Below are 25791 nucleotides of genomic sequence, written 5' to 3' on the forward strand. Positions count from 1 at the left end.
TAAAGCTATACTAAATCAAAGACAAGGACTGATTAAGGTCTATGTCTCTACATCAGGTAAAAAGGGCCAGACTAAATGGGCCTGCTTTTCTTTTAATTTATTAAATCTGTTGGCAGCTGGCTTGTTGCACCAGGAATATCTACCCTGTTGCAGAAATATCTTACCGTTAAGATCTTTTCTAATCTATACTTTATGACTAAATACATTTTACTAAAACAAAACATATTTGCTATGGACTAGTATACTGCAGGAGACGACCAATAAACACATCTGCACAGGAGATGTTGACTTCTCTAAAGGCACAGCGATGAAGAGGAATGGATAAGCCTTCGTTAAGCAAAACACTCAAAATATGCCCACTTAAGAACATCTCAAGCAGGTTGATTAGTTGATGATTATGGATGGTATTTTAGTTTACATTTTTATCTGTAAAGGTAACAAAATGAATGACAGGTTTATTCCAACGCTCAGAAGGTTTCCATCGTGTCGGCTGGAGTGGTGTAAAGCACACCTCCACTGGACTCTGGGGCAGTGCAAACGTGTTCTCTGGAGTGAAGAGTCGCATTTCACTATGTAGAAGTTTGATGTATGAATCCGGGTTTGGTGGAATGCATTCTGCCTACTGTAAAGTTTGGTGGAGGAGGGATAATGGTCTGGGGCCTTTTTTCAGGGTTTGGGTTATGCCTCTTAGTTCCAGTTGCATAAAATTGCATCAAGACATGGTTTGACAAGTTTGGTGGTTAAGCCATGACCTTAACCCCACTGAACACCTTTGGGATGAATACGCTGATTGAGAGTCTGACCTTCTCGTCCAACATCAAAATGCTCTTTTGGCTGAATGGGCACAAATTCTACCATACACAGTTTAAAATCTTGTGGAAAACCTTCCCAAAATAGTGGAGGCAATTGTAGCCGTAAAAGGGGGCAGGAACTCTATATTAAGGCCCATGGGTTTGGAATGGGATGTCCAACAAGCTCATATAGGTGTGATGGTCAGGTGTCCACATACTTGTGGTCCTATAGTGTACATACCCATGACAACAGCACATTGCTGATAAGACCTACATATATTTTTCATGGGTTTTGTATTTCTTAGTGAAGAAGGTGGAACAGAGGGTAGAAGAGAGTAAAAAAAGAAAAGGACAAGATTCATCTGGCTTGATGTTTAAGATCTATAATGCACTGTAGTGCCCTTAAATGCAGTTATTTTATTTTAATAATATTTTACCTATGAAATAGTGATCACCAAACATTTTATGGTATGTATGGCTTTTGAGGGTAAATTAAACAAAAGTATCCCAAATTAAACTATACAATATGGCTTTTGAATTTTAAGGATAAAGGTTTATAGAATCTTTCATGAAATAGATAATACATAAAGATACAGTTATCTCATTTGTGATGTAACAAGGTTGGTTACATTTGAAAAGCAGTGAACTCACAGATCGAGACTGCCACAGACGCCAGTTGCTAATATCTTTCGGCAGGATGATAAAGGGGCAGAGCTCGTTAATACAGAACGTGTTGATTGGCACAATACAGTTGGCCTTCATGTTTGCCTGTAGTATAGAAACAGAAACTTGTAAACTGGAACATGTGATGTATTTCGTAGCATTGTTAGGACACAGCACATACAGCATTAAAATATAAACTATTACTTTTGTTGTATTGTTACATATGGTCTGTTAAGTAAATGGCACGATCGCCTATAAAGATTTGGAGCAAGACAGCCTTTTAGGAACACTAAATCCTTGACCTGCAAACAGGGTATCCTGGCAGAAGAACTCTAATAAAAGTCTACCTAAGGAAAAACGGTTGTTAATGAAAAGTAAAGATTGGTAGCATATATAACCCAATACAGTGTTCACTAATACCTTATACAACTTCTTCAGCATTTCCAGTAGTTCTTTAGTCTTGGAATCCATCTGATTTGACTGTACTGACCGCACCACTGAAGCTTTAAGCAACTGGATTTGCTTTTCAAAGTCAGGAGCCTTCATTGATGACCACAATTTTACTGTATAAAAATAACAAATCAGTGTATATATATATATATATATATATATATATATATATATAAATATATATATATATATATAAATATATATATATATTTCACACAAGTTATTAGTACACATCCCTGACATAAATTCAGCAAAATACCATGATGTTGTGACATTGTGTCAATAGAATTCTCTATTGTAATTATGGAGTGTATATTATTCTAATCATATATCCAGATGGTGAGTATGACAATACTGTTATGCAATTGGATTGTCCAATGGCCACTATGGTCGATCACAAACCAGTAACGAATCCAAATAAAATGTTTATTTGAACCAAACAGCGTTATTACCCGCTGTTCAAGATATTCACGCAATTATTTTGTCTACATTCAGATCAGATTTAATAAAATATGTATTTGTATAAAATATCTGTGAAATTTAAACAGTTGGCGTCGTTTATTATCGCACATGCCTTGAATTACAAGCTCCACCAGAAGCATAAAACCAAATCACTTCTCCACTTAAACAATAAAGTCAAGTATAAATATACCTAATATCTTCAGAGCATTTTTGTTCAGGTTGTTCACAGCGCTTGCAAAGGGGATCACCAACAACAAGCTATAACTCGGGTCATGCATTACAGAGCATTCTGGAAGCAAGATAATGATAGCTAGAGCCTCATAGAGCACTGGGAGAGACTCAATGCAGGGAATCAGATCACTTTTGAAGCTGGAGCATATCTGTTAACCAAATCAGAAAAAGAATCTTTGAGTTTGCAAAATACTAAGTTTCATAGGACATGTAAGTGTGTGTAAGGACATGTAAGCTTCCTGGCAGAAAGTATTCTGCTTACATGCATTGCCAAGCAGGACATCCTGCAAGGCAAATAGCTGTAGTGCAGGGACAAAAGAAGAAAATGAAGATTCTGAAAAATCTCAACATTAGTGGGCAGTCCTGGCCATATCTCGCAAGGGTAGGCCCCTGGCAGCCAGAGCCCACAGGTTCCCAGGTATGTATATGATGGCTGGAGTGTCCCTTAAATTTATCCTATAACTTAACAGCTATTTAATAACGCTGCACATTTTTATAGCTGCTCCACATTTGAAAATAATCTTTTATCATATAATATAGAGCTGTTAACTGGCGATTTAACCACCAGATATGGCTCACTGGGGTTATTTCTAAAGCTTCATAGAATTTATAACATAGTGTAATATGGGTTTGGTATTGTTAGATGTGGGCCATCATATTGATCTGGCACAGAGTGCTAATATACAATCTAGTGATTCTTATGTGAAAAGTTGTATTTAAGTTTTATGTCTAAGTCGGTGTCCATTTTTATCTTATTCATGGTAAAAGAGGAAAAAAATCTTACAATGTCTGACATTCTTTTGTCCTTGTTTAGTTCTGCAAATACATTTCTGGCAGCTTCAAAGTCCAGTTGTAGAGGAGATGATTGGAGAGGGCTGGAGGGTCTAGGAAAGACCAGATAAAAAAGGTACATCTTTGTAATGTTGCAAATTCTTCTCTCTGAACATTTGCACATTTGCTGTGGATGCCAATCCGTTCACATGTAAACAAGTCTTTTCTATTTCTGATGGTCAGTCTACTTCTCTTCGACTGGTGGAGGTGAGGATCTGGGTTATTCATTAAAGTGCCAGGGCTTCCAGACCTCAGAGGATCCTAGGCACAGGCATAGCGTGCCTAATAGATAATCCACTCTAGTTAAATAATACAACACACAGAACAGTGGCCCACAGAATGTTACTTTAATGCATATGATAGGTATATAGTCCCTTTAAATTGTCATGGGGTTCTGCAGCTCCCCCCAAATGCATTTGTCTCTTTCCTTAATCCTGCGCTTAATGCCCTGCAGGAAATGCATTCAGCCGAATGCATTTCACCTCCACTCTGCTCCAGCACTGGCCCTGCTGAATGCTGCAGTGCGTATATGTGAATTCTTCCCATTCATTTTAATGGTTGCATTAGCTGTCAATCAGTGACAGAAACATAGTCCCATTGATTTTTTGGGAAGTACCATACAGCTACTGATTTACGCTTAAGCAAGCAGCCAATCAATCAGTGGCAAGAAATTTTGGATCATGGTGGAAGAAAAAGATTTTGCAGAATGGCTTCTATGTATTTATTTTTTTTGTTTCGGAAGAATGCATATTAAGGTACTATGGTTTCTCCTATAGTAGGAGTGTTAGGGACATTAGACTGTCCCTTTAACAGTCCATATCGTTACTAGATATAAAGTAAAACCTTTAATGCAAAAACTCTCTTACCTTAGAAAACTTGCAGTCAGACATGCAGCTGAAGAAAATATTGTGTTTATTTCTCTGTAATGAAAAAACATATCAATTGTGTAAACTATTTATTATATCATCAGTTACGCTGCCATTCACAAACATTAAAAAACAGATGAAATATAAAAAATATTCCGTGCCCAGCAGCAGCATGTAATACTCCTGTGCGCTAGTGCCCTCAAGTGCTTAGAGGATGCATTACATTGTGTCCAATAGTGTCACTGAGTACTGCTCTCAAGCTTATTTTCTCTACATGTCTGAGTGAAGTGAGATATGATGCAGAGACCACACTAGTGAGCAGCAGGAGCCCCATTCGTCTCATTCTAAGGACAAATTGGCCATGCAAACCCTTACGACAACCCTCAGGAGAGAGGAACCCCATGTACCAAGGGGGGCCACACGTAACCCAACACAACAAGCACTGTTTCTGCTGTACAGGCAAATATATAAATGACACAGCAACTAGTAAGCAACAAATGGTGACAATATAACCATTAAGTTACCGCTTTGCTTCTTGGTATTCCTCTGTTCCAGTTTTTGCTTTCATCCACTTCTTGATAACAGCCCTGTCCACCCGACTGATCTTTTGAAGACTGTCCATGGAAGTTACTTTGGCCTTCTAGCATAAGTAAGTAATAATGTGAGTAATAAGGAAATGCAAAGACTAGCATAATTTTTTTTCCCCTTAGCCCATGCTAACTACGAATTCTACATCTAATGATGACAAATCAATCAAGACCCCTGTCTTAAATAATAATGCAAGACGGTGTCACATTTCAGATATTTCTGTTCTTTTATAGCTAGTAAAAGCTGTCTGCCATTCAAACAACAATTATATGTTTAAGATCTAAAGATGGAGACCAATCATACATAAAAGAATTTCAAAGGAAATGTTAAATTTTTAAATGTCATTTCACCCTAATCATAAAAAAGTACCACTTCACCGAATTGCAGGAACATATATATATTGTTGCACCAAGGGGCTGATAGTATAAATTAGTGGTATGATGGTATGAATGGGGCTCAGACAAATTTTAATATATATTTATATTGGAAATATAAACCTGTTCTTGACGAGAAGAGCTTGCAAAGCTTGAATTATTCCCAGCAAAAATCCATTTAACGGAGACTTCCATAAGGTCTGAAAAAAAAAGAGGACCAAGAAAATAATCCAATAAACTGGCATAGCCATTGCCCAACATCAATGTACCAAAGAACACTCTATTTTCATTAGCTGATTGCCCATCTTCCAAGCAGATTTTACCATTTGCAGATACAAGGCTGCTGATGTTGAAATCTGGTGGTAGCTGTGCCTGGTCATCACTGGAAGAGCCGCCATGTTGTTTTTGTAAGCCACGGCCAAAGGACACAACACGGTTACAAGTGAAGACATACAATAGTGTGTGGTAGCTGGAACCAAAAAAACACAAGGAGGTCTAAATACTAAGCTGAAATGATTGTTTACAAAGATATTCTAATTTGCTTGCAGTATTATGAATACGGTATATAGAAAATTGGTAAAACTTATTTCTGTGTTTTGAATTCTGTAGATTTTGAATGTATTTGATTTAGTTGTGTTTTAATTCATGCTAGTATTGATCCTAGTATTTAAGGTACTGGGTAGGCCTATGTTTTTATAAATGTATTTGATGGTTTCTTTATTTTGGGTTAGCGTGTCTAAACTTTTTTTTATTTTTTAATTTATTATAAATTCATTGTAGTTTTTCATTTTCCTGAAAAGCAGTAATTAGGATTTTCTAAATTGTAATTAACAAACTGATAGGAGAGAAAGGAAAACACAATGTGATCTATTCACTAAAAAGTCGAGTAGTCAGTCCCGAAAGGCTTTGCATGCTAGAACTCAATTTCTAGATTTGCTTATATATGAATTGTTTGTAGCTAGATGTGAGCCCAAGAGTCTTTACATTTTGTGAGTTGCAAGTAAGGTCTTGGTTTACAAGGGGGTTTAGTGTTTAGTGAATTCACCTCCCTGTGAGGTAGGGATTCCAGTGAAAGAAATACTAAACCATACCTGCCACAAGCTACTTGAGAAACCTGCCCTTCATATTCTTCTATCTTTTGAGGACCTTGCATTGACTTCCCGGTGCTTTGACCAAGCTGTCCATACGTGTCATCTCCAAATGTGTACACACTGCCATCCTAGTAAGAGTGCAACAACACATGCAGGAAAATAATGTTACATTTAAATAACCATTACATCACTAGCATACATCAAAAACACCGTCTCAATCCATAATTTACATACCCAAATACTCCACTCCATCAGCGCTTTGGAGGGCTTGAAAGCATATGCCACTCTATGTTGACCCAATAAAAGGTATCGGCTTTGCCTAAAGATTTCAACTATTTTTATTTTCGTTAATAACTTATATGAAAAGAAAGACGATGATGCAGAGCACAGGGGCGGTTGTCTGATCAAACCTGAACCACCTTAAAACACAGGTACTTAGTTGCCAGAAGAGGGCTCTGAAATGGAGGGGCTATGGCTCCAACTAGAGCCGTGCGCGGGACTGTTTTCTTAAAGCCGCTCCCGCTGAATTCCTGACCATTACCGCCCGCTCCCGCAACGCGTGTGTTTTACTCCCGCCCGCTCCTGCAACATAGGTGCCCAATCCCGCCCGCTACCGCAACATATTTGTCCAATCCCGCCCGCTCCCGCAAACATTCTGTCACAGCTTTTACAGATAGTGAAGAATTTCTTTCCCTCATTCACAGATACTCATTAATTCCCTCATTCACAGATACTCATTAATTCTCTCATTCACAGATACTCATTAATTCCCTCATTCACAAATACTCATTCATTCGCTCAATCATGCATACTCGTTCATAAAAAATCCCCCACCCCCCGCAGATTTCCCACGATCTCCCGCAAAGCTGCCTTTGCATTGCTTGCACACAGCGTCTCTTCTCTTGTCCTGCCCAGAGGAAGCAGGAATGGAGCAGAGTGTCAGGAACTGGATCCATACAGACGACTGTAATGACCCAGGGCACCCAAAGATGGAGTTCAGGAGTTCAGCATGCAGTAGTGGAGTCACAGGACAGGGCCTGGTGTAGGGCGACTGCACTCACCCGGGTGGTGAGCATCTAGGGTTGTGCAGCCACATACCAGTGCCCTGATATAGCAGCAGATGTAGTCCAGAACGAAGCAAAGATAAATCCTGCAGGCACCCTGGAACAGGCATGAGACATAGCACAGGACTCATGTGCAGGATGCTGCAGCCTGGGAGTGTGGAAGCCAAGCAGAGTATATAGTGAGCATAGCAAGAAAGGGGGACAGAGAAAGGAGCATAAGACAGGACACCCCTCTACTGGTGATACAGGACAGGACAACAAAACACAGAGCTGACAAGACTGACCAGGCAACACATAACAAGAATACACAGAAACCACAGGACCAAACAGGATTAGCCTAGGACTACAAGATAACAATTGGAGATTCCGTCACATCTTATGGCCATAGTATGCTTAGCCCACCACTACGCCAAAGTACTTCAATATACGGTGGGGCCTAACGCTAAACCCTGCTTACAGAGGTACTAAACAAACCAAACAAGAAATCTAAACACATAGCAATGAGACATACCTTTAGACTGCAGACTGAGACAAACATAACACACGAGTGGGGCACACCTTATAAAGGAAACACGAGCTGAAGCAAAAAGCAGAACTAGAATCCAGGAATCAGAGGTTCAGGACAGAGCATACGGAAATCCAGAAATGGATAGAAGCAAAACAAAGAAACTGAAGCAAGACAGAGATATGCAGCTCCACAGCCCGGATAGAACGTGACACAGAGTCATGTGATGTGACGTAAATTCAAGTGACTCCGCTGGGTTCCTGGGCGGAACAAGAGAAGACATGCTGTGTGCGAGCAACGCGAAGGCAGCCTTGCTGGAGTGCGCAGGATTACTGACCACCCGCTCCCACCTGCAACACCCAAAAAAAACCTGCATCCACAAGTTTTTTGACCCGCATCAAGATGCAGTCCTCTAGCTCCAACCGTGAGCATGTGGGTACCTATGCACGCTCACTTAGGAAGACCATTTGATCACCAGCCTTTTTCACACCCATGTGACAGGATCTTTTTGCCGTTTTTACCATGTTTCCTCAATCATTATTTTGTTTTTATGTCTAGTGTACCCACGCAATTTATTTATTATTCTGTTAAGAACCGGTAGGGCCCTCTTTTGATAACATTTTTATATGTGTAGTGCATTACTTAGTATTAGTAATATGTAATCTTTTTTCCACAGATTAGGTACTACTGCCTTAATTTATGCTCAGCATAAGTAATATATATTACAGTAATATCCCACATGTATTTTTTAAATGTTTTGTAAGGCAAGCTGCTTCCATATTACACTAGTTTCTGTTATTTGAAAAACTTTTGGGTTTTGGGGCATGGAGGGTAGTTGGAGGCACAATAGTTGTTTGGGCAGTTTGGTTAGCTTTTTTACATTGTTGTCCCATATTTATTAATTCTTTTTTTACTTTTTAAACTCATTTTGACTGGTGACCCCTTTGGGGTCCTTGTAGACCCCAAACCAGAACCAGAACGTACCCCTTTTGATGGCAACATAACGGTACATCCCCAAGACTGTACAGGGGTTAACCTGGGATTTGCCAACCCATACAAACCAGTAGTGTTTTCACTGTGTTTTTTCTAAAGCCTTGAGAGAGTGAACTAAAATGTTATTTTGAGTAGGGTCACTCAATGTTGGAAACCCACATCCTTTTGAGGAACATGTTGGCAATGTCCTAGAGATTCAAGCTAGAGATTCATGTGTGCTCAGCCTGCAACATACCTTAAACCACCTTAAACTACATCATACATCCCTGCTTCACACTAGAGAGATCAGGCTTTTTTTGGCTAAATAATTTTCAAGGAAATTTAACAAAGATTTCTAGAACTATGAAAACAACCTTTTTTGGTTGTTGCGTTTTTGCCTTTATTTATTTCAACTGTATATCTACAATTTGCATGATGCGGATAAAGCAAAGAAAATAAACAATGTATATTAATACAAAACGCTCTGATTTCTAGTAAAATTTACATTTCAAATAAGGTAAGACACAGTAATATTAAAGAGATTTATACACTTTAGTACGCACAGCCACTTGCCTTAGTAAGAACGGCAGTATGTTCGTCTCCACAGCTAATGTAGACCACGCCAAGGTTTCTCAAAGAGCTCACTGCATGGGGTTTGAATGTGGCTGCTAAGTAGAAGCAGAGAACCACATCATTATTTCTCTACAACTAATCTGATTTAATATTTTGTGCTACATTATACTGATCTCTCTTGCTCTATCTGTTCTCGTCTCCTCAGTCGCCTTACTTGTATCCATAAAATCACCTATACAACGCAATGCTAGAAAAAAATGTGGGGGCATGTGGTGTATGTCCCCTTAGGGAAGTTCCTCTTTGACCCGCAAGTATTCAGTCTCGACTAATGTTCTTGGGAGTAGGGCGACCTAAGTGGATATATCCAGCCAGGATACCGAGACCCGGTACATCTACTTATCAAGGGCAGTTGTTAAAGGTAATCATACTCTCCTGAAATGTCTTGTACGGAAGGTATATTATAAGTTGTCTTGCTGTCATACTCAATACATAGGAGCAAAACGGATATAACCAAATTATCACTCAATAGCTATAACTCACTGAATTAAAAAACTACTGCAGTCAAAAGGCAAACATAAACATTGTCAATGCAATGTAACATTTATAAATACAGTGATGTTAAAACAAAGGAATTGAAGTAAACATGTATCAACTTAGTATGTAAAATATTTCAATAAGAATATTGTAATTGATTCAATCTATCTACACCCCTCTCAGTAAAGTAATTTCAGATCTATGTAAATGAATATACATTTTGGTGCATGCAGTTTACCTTTTGATGAGTCAGCCTTGAATCCCAGTTGACCGGCATTATTCCTTCCCCATACAAAAACAGTTCCTAACATTGACAGGGCAAAACTTTGAGAGCCACCCGCATTGACCTGAACCAGTGGAATTCCCGTCAGTGACTTCACAAGCTGTGGGCTAGCTTGATTCGGTGTCTGTTTGCCTAGGCCAAGCTGTCCAGCATTATTTTGTCCCCAGGAAAATACTCTACCATCTGTAAGAACAAGGAAGAACAAATTTCAGCAGCAGAATTTTATGTTATTGTATACAATATATAAACACACCAGCAAGAAGATCTTCAAGCAAGAATATAATCCCAGTTGCCAATCAGGATAATGTTATTTATTTCTCAAACCCTGTGTCCACAGACCTTATGTGTAGTGTGATTTTGGGCAAGAACAGTAAATGGAACTAAAAAAGAGAAAAAACATACTCTAATGAATGTAATTGTTGAAGATGTGATCAGTTGTGTCAGATAGGGTGATCGCCAGGGGAAAGTGACAATGTGGCTGCCCATCCCATCCTAGACCAGAATACATTACTGCTTGCCAACTAAAAAGAGCTCACCTGCAACTCATAGGTGTTCTTAGTAACTATACTTTCAGTTGATATTTGACTTGTGGCACTTAAGTATATATAAGCTTTACGTTAACCGAGTTAACCTCTTCTTTCGGCTGACAACTCATTCTTTAGTGAAAAGATCCCACAATACAGATGCCCAAAGTGAGTATCTACCGCCTTACACTGTTTGATATAATAAATATTATACCTTTCAAGCTTGCGGTATCGTAAGCTGGTTTACCCTGTGGTTTTGCTTTGAAATGTGAATGTCCATAATCTTAATTACCATTTTGTCAGCAATACACAGGGTACGAACAAACAAAACAATAATACAATTACCTAGCACAAAGCCTCATTATAAAAAAAATGCTTTTCTTGGGTAATATGTACCTTCTGTTAGAACAATAGAATGATAATCTCCACATGATATTTGTACAATTTTGATGTTTGAAAGTCCAGTTATTCTTCTGCAATGAAACACAATTAAACAAAGGTAAATAACAGCATTTTCTTTTTCTTAATATATATATATATATATATATATATATATATATATATAGTGAAAAAATCCTATCTCAGATCATGCTAAAACTAAACTTAATAATAATATCTGTAAAAATATTAACCAAAATGCCAACTTATAATAGAGAGGTGCAAAGATGAAGAAAGGAAAAATAAAAATCCCAAGGGTTCAGTGGAGCTCAAGTTACTTCTGCTGGGAGGCTGTTCCACATGTCCAATACTTTCCCAGTAAAGTAAATCTTTCTTACATTCATTTACCTCTACAGACAAGCAAGAATTACAGTATATTATAATTTAGAACAGTTTCTATTGCAGGCACTGTGTGTGTTGTACACGCCCCTGCCCTTTTTCGTGTCGTTTTTTCTTAGCACATACTGGACCCTCCCTCCTCCCTTGCTCCTCCCTCCTTGCGCCATGGTCTTCGCATCTGGGGAGACCAGAAAAAGACTGGTGCAGGTAAGTGAGCGCGTGGGGGAGGGGCAGATACAAGGCAGGGGAAGGGTGCAGGGGCAGAGACAGGACTGGGGGACACAGAGACAGAGGCATTTTGGGCGCAACACATTTTGATTCTGGTTTAAAAAAAAAACCCTGAATTTCGTCTGAACTGAAAGGGCAGGAAACAGATATCAATGCCTGAAATGAATGAGCCAAAAACGAAACAGAAAATCTGCTTGAAATGATTTTGGGCCTCATGCACAAGTCTAGTAAGCAGACAATTAACCAGTGACACACTGGAGGTACTGATAATCTAAGGAGTAGGCCAAAATTTCATTGCTGATATATATATGTGGCACTGTTTATTTATTTTAAAGTTTTTCACTGGGTATTGCTTCCAGCACACTGAATAACATCAGTCTACAAAGGCTCTTTATCAGTCCCCATTATGTGCATAAAAGAGACTGATTCTTTGTTCTGTTGTATGCATGTTTGTTGTGTTACAGATTTCATGGAGTTAAAACTGCAGCCCATTTATGTTCATTGTGTTCATTGATATAAATGTGTCTATGACGAGAAGAATTTATCAACTATCCATAAGCTAAGACGACTTACTTTGGGATAGGATTAGTTTGTTTCAATGTTCCAGCCCCAAGTTCTCCTTCAGTTCCTTCTCCCCAAGTATACACATCTCCTTGATTGCATACGGCCACAGAGTGATTTTTGCCACAGCTTACATCAACAATCATCTGGGCTTCCAATGCATAGATTTGTCCTTTAATGGAAAAAAAAAACAAGAAGACATCTGACAATGACATAATCCACTGGAAAATACGTGAGGATTAAAATACCCCACATAGGTTGGTTTTATTAAGGTATATTTGTATTGGGAGGTGTTTGAGCACCTACTGTATTTAATTTGTATTTTTTTATATTTTTAACTACTTATAAATTTATTTTATAATTTGAAAGTATTTTTTGATCTCCATTGCCACGCCTGTGAAAAGCCTGCAGGGAGAGCTCATTAGAGGTTTCAGAACAGTCTGAATAGACCTTCTGGAAACTTTTTACATTTAATATTTTTCGCCAGTGTCAGGGAGGACACAGTCAGTCATGAACTTCTGCTTGGGAATTACATTATTTTGGTGTAACCAGCTCGAACTGTTAGTCAGATAGAAGCTACCAATGCTGTCTCCTGATGACAGGGGAGACCCCAGTCTGTCTTATGACACCCTGATCTCCTGGGTATTGATGGGGAAATGTCATCCACATTCCCTCTCTTCTCTCCCATCTCAAACATGTCAGTCGGTAAATGTGCTCATTCTCTCTATAATCCCACCCTCACCTCACAAACTACCACTTGCTCTTCTAGATGTTCACGTTTCCAACTCTGGCACACGACACTTTGATGTTGTTTCCAATTTGCTGAACATAGTTGGCAGAAGTCTCATTCTATGTCTACGTTCCTATGCTCTCACACTAGCTAAGCAAATCTACTTCACCTCCCTTATCTCCTCCATGTGTCATAACCGTATACGTTTCTTCAGTACCATTAATTCCATTCTTTGCCCTATCATAACTACCCTTTCCACTAACTTTACTGCCTCTGACTTTGTCAAATTCTTCAATAATAAAACTGAAATTGTGATGTAACATACCTACACAGCCCTCCTCCTTCCCTTTCCCTCCCTATGACTCTACACTCTCGTCTTTCTGAACTCGTCTTTCACTTCTACATGAAACTATTTCTATTTTGTCACAGAAAATTAGGTTCATGTTCTTCTAAATTCTTTTTGTCCAACCACATGTCCCTGTCATCCTATTCCTTCTCATATTACCCAGTCTCTCTCATCTACTACACTAGCTCATTTCTTTAACCTCTCCCTCCTTGGATCTGTCCTATCCTCCTTCAATCATGCTACCATAACTCCTATCTTGAAAAGCCCTCCCTGGACCCGACTGATCAGTTCAACCATAGTCCCATCTGTCTACTTCCTCTTGCCTCAAAGCTTCTTGAAAGAATTGTTTACACTGAACTAAGTACCGTAAGTTTATTGACTCAAACACCTTACTTGGCCCTCTTGAACCTGGATTCTACTCTCAACATTCTACTGAGACCACCCATACTAAAATTACTAATGACCTCCTCATTGCTAAATCAAGGGGCTACTACTCTATGCCAATCCTACTGGACCTCTCTGCTGCCTTTGACACTGTGGACCACCCTCTTCTCCCACAACACTTCATGATCTTGGTCTCCATGACACTATGCTCTTCTGGTTCACATACTACCTTTATGACCGTAAGTTCAGCGCCTCCCTCTCCAGTAACACTTCCCTTCCCTTCCCCCTCCCCTTCTGTTCTCACTTTTCACCACCTCCCTTGGCAAACTCATGTCAACCTTTGTCTTTCAATACCACCTATATGCTGATCACACCCAGATCTACCTATCCTCTCCTGATCTCTTTCCTTGTATCGTGTAACTAAGATGTCTCTAATTGGATGTCTGCACGTTTCCTAAAACTCAATCTCTCCAAAACCAAACTTCTTATCTTCCCTCCCTCCAATGCTAACCTTCAATGTCAATGGTGCAATGATTTTCCCGTCCCCTCATACTCGTTGTCTTTGGTGTCATCTTTGACTCAGACCTCTCGTTCACCCCCCATATCCAGTTTGTCTCAAAAAACTGCCGTCTCCATGTCCTCATTATCTCCTGCTTTGACTATTGTAACCCAGTCTTAACTGGTCTCGCTCATAACGTCTCACCCCTCTACAATCTACCATGAACACTGCTGCCAGACTTATCCTCCTCTCTCTTCACTTTACTACCACCTCTCTGTCAATCTCTTCATTGACTGCCTGTGTGCATTAGTATTTATTTAAAAATCCTGACTCTTACTTTCAAAGCTAACTTTCACAGCGGTTCCCCTGCTTATATCTCCTCGCTCATCTCAACATACACTCCTAATCAGTGGAGGCTCCTCCATAGGAGCACATGCGCACGTGAACCCCGAGGAGCAAAAGGGAAAAAAAAATAGCAAAATTCATCAAAAAGCCATTTTAATCTAAATTAGATTTAAATGGATTTTTTATGAATTTTGCATTTATTTTTCCCTTTTGCGCTTGGGGGTTCATGTGCCATGAAACCTCCAGTCCCCTGATGTAGTATGTCTATGTCTATGCCTATCACTAAAGCGCCGGCTGAGCTGCCGCTTTGAACCCAGTTCGCACAGTAAAAGCAATCAGGGGGAGGAGCTCCCAGCCTTCAACAAACTCACCGCCCAGCCCGGAGTCTCCCTGCTCTTCCCAGTGACTGACTGCAATCCTGCAGTCACACTGACGATTGGCCCCGCCCCTTTGCTTATAGCGTCGACACTGCTCAGCAACTCATCTAACAGTGAGTATAAAATTAATATTAGGGCTACTGAAAGTTAGGGGAGGTGGGGGTTAATTTAGGGGCAGTTATGGTTAATGGAGTGTTTAGTGTTAATTTAGGGGCAGTTATGGTTGATGGAGTGTTTAGGGTTAATTTAGGGGCAGTTATGGTTGATAGGGTGTTTAAGGAAAATTTAGGGGTAGTTATGGTTGAGGGGGTCTTTAGGGTTAATTTAGGGGCAGTTATGGTTAATGGAGTCTTAAGGGTTAATTTAGGGGCAGTTATGGTTAATGGGGTATTTACGTTTAATTTAGGGGCAGTTATGGTTGATGGGGTCTTTAGGGTTAATTTAGTGGCAGTTATGGTTGATGGAGTCTTTAGGGTTAATTTAGGGGCAGTTATGGTTGATGGGGTCTTTAGGGTTAATTTAGGGGCAGTTATGCCTCAAAGCCCACTTTTTTTTAATGATGCCTACAAACGTCCATGTTAACAACCTTCCTTCCATATTCCTTAGCTCCCCTTTCCTAGTCCCTCTTCTGCAATACTTATACAAGCGTGGCTGCTCCATCCCTAACAACGGCACATTTTTTTAAAGAAACCTGTTGTTTCTGTAAGTCAAATTGTTATGTTATATACTACTTGTTATGTCTATCCATCGTACAATAATAATAGTATGTTCTTTGTCACAAAGAGATGAAGGACCAGGGCAATTGTCATGTTTTTGCCATGTCTTAATTTAATTCAACCCCTATTTTTATTAGCATACCCACACAAATTGGGGCCAAGGGTTTGTAGTCTGCCCAAAGATCCTTTGTTTTATAATTTCAAATACTAAAAATAATAATAATAATTCTTATCTTCTTTTCTCAGGAAAATGGGAGCAGTGCTAAAGGTTAGTTTTAATTGTCCTTCACCTTCAATTATACATAGGCAAATGGGTGGGAACTGGGAAGCATGAAAGTGAAAGTTAGTCTTACTAGTGTCTGGGAATCAGAAGAGGAAACGAAACTCAGCTCTAGCACATCGTAACAAACAATATTTATTCAAACACCAGAAAACTGTAATCCTATTATTGTGTTATGATTTCTCAAATTAGGATACCCGCAAAACTAAGGAAGTGCTATATATTATGCTGACAACTAGTCAGCATAATATATAGTTAAAAGTTACTAGGAACATTTTTTATACATATTATCCAGACTCACAAAAATCCTAACATTTCTATAAATTAGATAATTTTATGACCTGTATTGATTGTGTCATATTGGTGTGTCTGCTTATTTCTGTAAAACTGAAATCTATTTAACAGCATGTCACATTTGTATTTAGAAATAACTCACTATAGTATTGAAATTCAAATTGTACAGTGCATTTCTAAATGGCAAACTTGAATTGTTCTTACCTAAGCTGTTGGTGTTAGTTCTTCTGCCCAGCTGACCATGGGAGTGTTGGCCACAAGAATAAATTGTGCCATCTTCCAAAAGGAAAAGTGTATGGTCCCCTCCACATACCACTCTTTGTATGTCAGGTTTGTCTTGGAAGTAGGCATTCTCTTGGAAATCAACTTGTATATTCTCCTGACCAGCTAAGCCCAGCTGGCCAGATGTGTTACTTCCCCAGCAATACATAATACAGAAAGTATCTAAGCCGAGACCAGAACTGAGACAAGCAGCAACCCTATCTAAGTGCACACAACTGGTACAATATGATTCCCAGTCTCCACCTACCTGAACAAAGTGCCAGTTACACACAACTCTTGTACATAAAGGGATGCTCACATCATTTTTTTATTTAACATGATTTCTAAGTAAACCCAAACTTCTGAACTGCTTATCATTACCTTGTGGCTCACTGTGCTTTTCAGGCAGATTTTGAGAAGAATGCCACACATAGGGCTACCTGAAATAAGGAATAATACATAAAATGAATCTTCCAACTTTTCCACATTGTTAGAGTAACATAATCACAAGATAACCAAATTATGACACTGCAAGGAGTTTTCCACTTTTTTACAGTTTAACCATTAAGCCATTTGTGATGATTTAAGCCCCATAAATTATTTATTCTCTTAAATCACGTTGCTCGAGGACATCAAATGTACCAAAACTTAGCTTTCTAGGTAAACTGCCACAACTGCAAATCTAACTGGAACACAGGATATCGAGGTTTCCTTCTGGCCTTTGACATTTTTGCATGTATCAGGATGAATTCTACAGATTGGAGTCTTTCCCCTTTTCTTGCACAGATGGCATGGTTCCTACCTTGGGTGCAATTTTTGAAATCTTTTTGGTGTCCCTTTTGGGGACTTTTTTGTGTTTCAGTTTAGTGATTATAGCTAGTGGTTAGGGATAGTGGAAGGAGTAGCGCTGGGGTACTGTTAGTGGAAAGTGGTAATTTAAAAATTAAATACTTGTACATGACTAGTTGAGGCCACTGACATTGAAAGGTCAGACCGATCAATAATCAGTAACGTAACATGTCGCTCAGCGATCAGGTAGCTATAGTTACAAAAAAATTATATATGAAAAAAACAATAAAATATTTATTTTTTATTAATAATTTGTGTAGGGGGTTACTGAAGACGCAAGAGTTAACGCATTCAATGCTGCAATCATATCATGGACTAGTGTGGGGACAGAAGATATTCTCATTAAAGTCCCTGGGGTGCAAGTGCTAGTAAACCGATAATTGAGTTAAAAGAGTTAATAGGCTCAGGGGCTCTGTCTGTCTGTAGCTAGAGTGTATATGCTGCATATTTATCTGGCACGCCAAAGTTTCACAAATGAAATCGGAAAATTAGTAAGCTTTATTATTTAACCGCTCCCATAAGATAAACAAAGATGAGTATGCATGTGTATGTGCAACATATTACTGTTTTTGAGTACTGGGAGTGCAGTGACAAGTTCCTTTACCCATTCTTCTCGTGAAAATAAATCTGTTGCTGGTAAACTGGGACTAAAGCTTACTGTATATATACAATTTATTTATACTGATTGTTAGGCGTTTCGACTAGCTATTTGCTGTACTGATCGAACACATTCATTGCCACATCTTATACTGTGCCAGCCAGTCAGCTCCAGAACTGGCTTAGCAAAGGTTGTGAGCAGTGGTAGATCGAGAGCCTGACCCCGGTATGGGAAATCACACTAACATACGTTTATACGCGCACGCTAAAACACAAGCACACAGACACTCAACACTAGCACACACCCAGGCACTCACACTAATACACGCAGACACTCAACACTAACACACATGCATATATACTAACACCCAGACACTTAAACTAACATAATCAGACACTAACATACCCAGACACACACTAACATATTAACATACCCAGACATACAAGCTACTCACTTACCCTGCAAAGCGTCAACCTGCCTTTGATGCGATATCAATTTATATGATACCTTATATGGCTGTTCATATAGTGGTAAAAACTTAAAACCTGGCATGGAGGAAAAATGTAAAAGTATGGGAAGTAATATTTCTACAATGGAATACTGCGAGTTAAACACAACCGTGTCAATGCACAGCATGCATTTTATGGCCTTCCAATCTAGAGGATTACATGGTACAAAGGGCTAAACCAGCATAGGAACAGGTATTTGGCGCTTGCACAGAATTACCTCTTGAACAATGATGCCTTGCGTCATACATTTTAATATAGTCTCCTGATTAAAGAAGACATCTGGATGACCCTCACACTTTCCCAATTTCACCCTACATGCCATGTATATCCATAAATAAAGGACAATAACAGCAATGACTGGCATTTCTTTATGAGAAACCATGTTCATGAGCACAAACACATTAACAAATCATTGTAGTTAATCACACCACTATACCATTAAAAAATCTAATCAGACAGTTTTAGGGTCCCCAGCCTACACTACACTGAGGTATTTAACTTGAGAGGCGATAAATTGTCCCTTTCGTATGCTACCACTCGTTCATCCCTCGTCGGGACAACAAAAAGCCCTTATTATGCATCTCCTTTGCTCTCACGTTTCACTCTAACTCTAATCTGTCATCTCTGACCATAAACCCACCCTTTACCCATATCAGGCTCTATACACCTCAGCTCTTCTTGGGCAGGCTCAGTCATGTAACCCCTTTCTGCTTACGAACTCCAGGGTTCCCTATCTGGGAACTTCCCAGATCAGGCTACATGATGCTCTCTCTTTTGAAGGGAAGTGATGTTGCAGGGCTATCTGGTTGGGTAGATGGGGCAATTGGTTGATGCCAGAGGAAGACCCTGCAGGTGACCAATAGGCTCACTCACACTGCCCTGTAACCCCTGACGACGAACCTGCGGATTTCCACTTCAGTCAACTCCCGCGATGCTGTGAAGATAAGGTAAGTTAGATGGGGAAGGGACCGGGGAGAATAGTAGACGAAGGCGAAGATTCTTCGTGTGTGAGTCTTCGTCTTCGCCTACGTTTTACCGGCACTGCCTTCTCTTCTTCATGTCTTCGGAACGAACACGAAAACGCACTCTTCGTGTTCGTTTTCATGTTCGCCCGAAGATGAATGCACAAGTCTAGTTAGCATCCGGAGGCAGAGATTTGTCACAAATAAAAAAAAATGGGTTGGGAGTAGGTGTGTGTTGCCAGGGCTGGCTTTGGGGGTGTGCAATCTGGGATCTATGCCTGTAATTTAGGGGGTTTTATCTTTACTTTTTACCTTTTAATGCTGAGTTTTTATGTGAATTCCAATTGATCTATACCTGCAAAGCTGGGTTTGTGTGTTATTCTGTTGATCCATATCTGCTATGCTATGTTCCCATACATTATTTATGTATACCTGCAAATATAGGGTTTGTATGTCTTATTCAGTTGATCAATACTTGCAATGCTGTTTCCATGTTCATTTGATCTATACCCTCAGTGCTGAGTTTACATGTGATTTCCAGTTGATCTATACCTGCAATGCTGGGCTTGTGTTTTCTGTTGATCTATACCTGCAATGCTATGGTTCCATACATTATTATTGTAAGTCTGATTTTTTATGTACTGGCAGCAGGGTCTAATATTTATATATATATTGGCAGCAGGGGCTAATATTTATCGATATATTGACAGCACGGGCTAATATTAATATATATCGGCAGCAGGGTCTAATATTTATATATATATATCGGCAGCAGGGTCATAGTCTTTACTTCAAAATACATATTATGTAGTTAACAATGCATGTCTAACGTGTATATATATATATATATATATATATATATATATATATACATACCTGTGTGTGTAATCTCATGTGCTTCATAGTGTGTCCCTGAATGGCAGAAATAAAATGTGGTCACCCTACTGGTCACCCAATGCTGGACAGCACTGTGTATTTACTTTTTAAGTTGGCAAATGTGGGTTTATGTCCTGTATCTGGCACATACAAGTTTTACATATGAACATTAGGAAGACTTGAATGTATGAATCTTTAGTTCATGCCTTCAAGTCTTCTGGCACTCCTCAGCATTCTTGGTAGACAAGTGGGCCCATTGAAGTTGGCATTAGTGACATGTACTGCTAATGAGTTCTGTAATTAGTTATAACGAAACATGCATGAGGTGTTTGGTATTGCTACTTTGCCATTGGATTATTTTTATGTAAAGTTATCACCTTGTATTTATTTTATCATTAATTTAACTTCAAGATTCAGTTGCGGAGAGGGGAGCAGGTTTCTTAAAAAAAAAGGCAGAGTTCCCTCTTCAGTACCAATAGAGACACAGCTGAGGGACTATCTAGGTATCTACCAACTCTCTCATTTTCCCAGCCACTCCCCGAGTGGTTCTGTTTTGACATGACCTTTCTGTTCCTACATCCTGTGGATCTTTTGAATCTGCTGGGGATCCCAGCTTTGCTCAAGGCAATAGGAAGGAGGGCAATAAGGAGGATGGCTGGGTATGATGGATGTGGGGTGTGAGTTGTGTCCGAATTAGATAGGAGTGAGGTGTAATGTGCGATAGCTGAGTATGGTGGGTGTTAGGTGTGATGGTTGGGTGTAATAGGAGTGAGGTATAACTCTGCTTCCTACTGCCAGGACACCAACAATTAACCCTTTCAGTACAAGGCAGAACCAGAGTTGTAGATAGAAGGGGGGACGTCGCTGCACCGGAGCTGCATTGGCACTGTGGCTATCCGAAGCTTAGCTACACCGGGTGGCTATTGTCCTGAAAAGGACAATAAAGGATCATAGCAGCCCACCCCAAGCATCAGGCAACACTCATGTTGAGGTGAAAATAGGACTCCTTTTATTAAAACCAAATACAGAGCTATATATGCACAAGTAAGAAAAGGGGCAAGGCAAATATCACATGATCTAATTACCATGTCAGGAAGAAAGTAATTAGATCAAATCCTGCAGCACAATATCCAAGGGGAAGGACAGAATGACATGAGACATAAATAATTACATTAGTTGGGGACGTAGATGTTGAATGATGAGACAGACAATGGCCAGGACACAGACATAACAGGAGCTCACAGGATTAACAGCTACCTGTTGTGTAATTGATAATTAGGTATGCAGCCGTGACACCTAGTCATACCTACAAGAGGTCTTAAGAAAAGGGATAACTCACACAATAACAGGGGAAACACTTCACACCTATACAATGAACAATGCAAAGACAATCAGCCTTCTTCCTACAACAGGATGTCCAGCTGACGTTACAGTTTTGAGACTCTGCGTAGTAAAACATGGGGAAAATCAGCAGAAACTGAACCCCTGTATCCACACACAGAAGGGGGTTGGTTGTGATGTGTGTGGAAGAAAAAGAAAAGGAGAAAGAAAGGAGGAGATATGGAGAGAATAAAAAGGAGAGCGAAAGAAAAGAAAGAGATAAAAGAAGAGAAGGAAAGAAATTAAGAGGGAGAGAAAAGAAGGAAAGGGAAAAACAGTTATAATGTACTCCCATCATTGTCTTGATCACTATATAATTAGGAGCTCTACTGTACCACCATCAGTGTCTGGGTGAATATATAATGATGGGAGTGGTGTTTTACCACTGCCAGGGAGTACCTGTACCAAAGAGCCTGAAGCTCAATCTGGTAGGGTCATGCAACATGTAGTGGCTCCGTCCCTTTTGTGGCTCCTCTCTTTTAGCTCCATCCTCACCGACCCACAATTATTGTTTGGTATATTTTGGAGGAAAGAGTAAGAACTCTATTCATAAAGGTGAACATAATTATCACAGATGTAAAGATGCAGCCATTTAAGTCCACAACAGAGTATATATAGTAAATGTTGGGGCCCTTTGACACAGCTTGCAAGGATGGAGGGGGCATTTAGTTTTAGGCCACTGAGACTGTTTTAAAGGCTGCAGAATTAGTTAAATATAATAAATATAAATGGATGTAGTTCAAACTTGTGTCACAAGATGGCATCAACAATTTTTTCAAGCACACTCCATGAGGTTAAATTATGTCACACACAACAAACATTGCATCACCTTCAGACATGAGATACCTATATTTAAACTAGGCTAACTGGGTTGGACATGTTTTCAATATCATTTTGACATATTACAGACCAGTAAAGTGTTGGCATGTGGTATGCGGAGTGTATAAAGTCATGGATAGCAACCAATTACTTTAGTTAAATATCTCACATACTGTAAGGCAGCACTTCGCCTTTGCTGTTCAGCCGATGTGGTCACTCCTATTGAAACATATGTAGGCGTGTATATTTTTTTGTATGAATATAATATAAACATAGAAATATAATGTATATTGAGTTACAAAGATTGATTACATCTATCGATATTGATTGTGTATAAGAGCTATTGGTAGAGATTAACCCCCACTTTCTCAACATGGGTGCCCGTAATTTTAGAGGATTACACATGCACGTATCCGGGAACCAGCCCAGGACTGGTCATCTGGCACACCGGGCAAATGCCCAGTGGGCTTTTGGCCATTGATGTCCCCATACTAATCTGATCTGCCACTCCAGCAGCAGATTGGGATGTGTAGCATACAGCCATCCGTTGGATATGCCCGGCCACACGTTACGTGGACATAAAACGTAGTGTGTGGCTGTCCATAATCATCTGTTGTCATCATGTGTCTTCTGACCTTAAAGTGCTAAGGTTGCCTTGTGATCAACAGTCCAGCCCTGCTAGTCAAAACTCTCAGGGTTTTTGTCCTAATCTCAGGTGGAAGAGACATATTCTCAGGGACACACAGTCAAGAACTGACTCCCTCCTGTTATAAACTGCAGTAATCATATATAAAACTTCCTCTGTGCTTTTGTAATAAGTATGTTATGGTTGCTATATCTGCTTGAATGCAGGTAATTTGGTTAACACGCTTGGCAAATCACTGTAGATTCTTCACGATAGGCTACTGAAGTGTTAATATTTCAAGGGTTTTAGGGTTAGCTCATTTAGAAAGTTACCAGTCATGCACATGCAGTCTGTTTTGGTTTAAAACTTGGCACAGTTTTAGTATACAGTTTCACCATCTGACTTGACATATGCTATATTAGGAGCTATTGCATTCATGAAGGCTTATGGTTTTTGTTGTCATAGAAATACCCAGGCAATGATCATGTTTCACATATATAAGCATGTTATGTTTTCTAATACTATAACTGTTTCCAGAAACATTTTTTTTTATTTTTCATACATACGGTACATTTGTGAGGTGCCTCAGTACCGGGTATAACCGTACCTGGGAACTTTCCCGGTTTGACCCAGAGATTGCCGGGTGAAGCACCGCTTCTCCAGTTCTCCGGGTCAAGACCCGAATCGCCCCGCTCCCCACCCATTTTCTCAATGTCCCCACCAATTTTCCCAACGTCAGCAGGACCGCCCCCGACATCAGTGGGAACACCCACTGAGTTCCATGGGAACTCCCACCGACGTCACAGGACCGCCCGCTAACGTCAGTGGACAGTCCTGGCCACGTCCCGCAAGGGAAGTCTCCGGATAGCCGGAGACCAGAAGTTCCCAGGTATGGGTATAACCAGGCCCGGACTGGCCATCGGGCACACCGGGCATTTGCCCGGTGGGCCGGGCGGACCAGGGCTGGATTGACATAGGGGCTGATGGAGCTGAAGCTCCAGGCCCCTACCTTAAAATAGGCACAGTCAGGACTGGACTGACTGGGCCTATGTGGCCTCTATGGAGGATTTTAAATAAAGTTAAAAAAAAACAACAAAAAAAACCCTGTGTGGTCACACACCCCTAAGGTCGGCCCTGGTGGGGGCTGCCCGGCCCCCTAGAGTGGCGGGCCCGGTCGCAGTTGCTGCTTACTCCGGCAACAAGGTAAGAAGGGTGAGGGAGTGGGTGCAGTGAGAGGGGGGAGAGGGGTTAGAAAGTGAGAAAGGGGGAGAGGGGATAGATGGTGAGAGGGGGTACATATTGAGAAGTGGGGAAGGGGGTACATAGTGATAAGGGGGAACATAGTAAGAAGGGGAGGGGTAGATGGGGAGAGGGGGTAGTGTGAATGTGTACGAGAATGAATGAATGCAAAAATGTGTGGATGAATTATGTGAATGCGTATGAGAATTAATGAATTCATGTGTGGATGAATTGCTTGAATGATTTGTGAGACTGCATTTATGAATATGTGTTAATGATTTGTGTGAATGAGTAAGTGTTTGTGTCTATCATGAATGTTTAACCCCTTCAATCCCGGAGAAATTTTGCCATTTTTGCGCTATGTCGGTTCAGCGATGATTCTCTTTTACTGTGAATAGTGTACCCATATAAACTATATATTGTTTTTTCAAGGAGAGATAGAGCTTTCTTTTGATACCATAGTTGGATGATTAGCTAAAAATTTAGAATTAGAAATTTAGTAAAAAGTAGCAAGAATTAGAAAAAAAAATCTGTGTTTTTTTCATTTTCCCTCTGAATCCTCACAAAATTAGGTAAAAAGACAGAAAATTCCATCCAGATTTATCCATTTAGGTGTCCTGTAGATGTCGATGTGCCCAAAGTGCCCGTTCCCGGCCGCCTAAGTTGATCGCGGCCGGCCGGCAGTTTTGCTCTAAGTCCCCGTTTTTGGCAGGTCAAGTTGCTTGAGAAACCCTGGAAGTCAATGAGGTCGGATTTGCCGGCCGCATCCGACCCTCGCTCCATCGAAGTCGGCATGCCTTGCCGGATTTTCCCGGTGGTGACGTGGAACTCCGATCCGGTTCGCCAGGGACGTCAGGCACCCTCCGCCGGATATATAGGGAAGCTGCTGCTTGTTCCAGAGAGCCGGCTCCCAACGACCTCGCGAAGCCCAGCCCGGGTGCCGGCCAGGTCCCGGCCCCGGCCGGTAGACCTCCGAAGGTCCCGCCCTGGGCTCCACGGACCTCGTGACGCCCGGCCCGGGTGCCGCACCGGCGGTCCAACCCGCCCAAGTCCCGGGCCGGGTCCCGGGAAGAGCACCATGGGGCAGACCCCCGAGGGTCCCGCCAGGGGCTCCCCGGACCTCGGGGTGCCCAGCCCGGGTGCCGCACCGGCGGTCCAACCCGCCCAAGTCCCGGGCCGGGTCCCGGGAAGAGCACCATGGGGCAGACCCCCGAGGGTCCCGCCAGGGGCTCCCCGGACCTCGGGACGCTCAGCCCGGGTGCAGCACCGGCGGTCCAACCCGCCCAAGTCCCGGGCCGGGTCCCGGGAAGAGCACCATGGGGCAGACCCCCGAG

General features: G+C 40.8%; 1 protein-coding gene across 1 annotated transcript in view; it reads right to left on the reverse strand.

Annotated features, from left to right (window-relative positions):
• The window catches only part of LOC149284109 (putative E3 ISG15--protein ligase HERC6), a 32078-nt gene extending 15309 nt beyond the window's left edge, over positions 1-16769 (reverse strand). The window contains exons 1-14 of the mRNA XM_089497142.1: positions 16544-16769; positions 12381-12540; positions 11199-11275; positions 10234-10461; positions 9462-9553; positions 6348-6475; positions 5580-5725; positions 5380-5456; positions 4819-4934; positions 4295-4348; positions 3382-3481; positions 2557-2746; positions 1875-2017; positions 1443-1559 (exon numbers count right to left, since the gene is read on the reverse strand). Of these exons, the coding sequence (XP_089353268.1) occupies positions 1443-1559; positions 1875-2017; positions 2557-2746; positions 3382-3481; positions 4295-4348; positions 4819-4934; positions 5380-5456; positions 5580-5725; positions 6348-6475; positions 9462-9553; positions 10234-10461; positions 11199-11275; positions 12381-12540; positions 16544-16769 (1854 nt within the window). The remainder of the gene's footprint in view (positions 1-1442; positions 1560-1874; positions 2018-2556; positions 2747-3381; positions 3482-4294; positions 4349-4818; positions 4935-5379; positions 5457-5579; positions 5726-6347; positions 6476-9461; positions 9554-10233; positions 10462-11198; positions 11276-12380; positions 12541-16543) is intronic.
• Between the last annotated feature and the right edge of the window lie 9022 nt (positions 16770-25791).

This window comes from Sceloporus occidentalis, unplaced genomic scaffold (assembly GCF_023333645.1).
Source record: "Sceloporus occidentalis isolate IW3139 unplaced genomic scaffold, rSceOcc1.0.p SCAF_99, whole genome shotgun sequence".
In the NCBI taxonomy this organism is placed as follows: domain Eukaryota; kingdom Metazoa; phylum Chordata; class Lepidosauria; order Squamata; family Phrynosomatidae; genus Sceloporus; species Sceloporus occidentalis.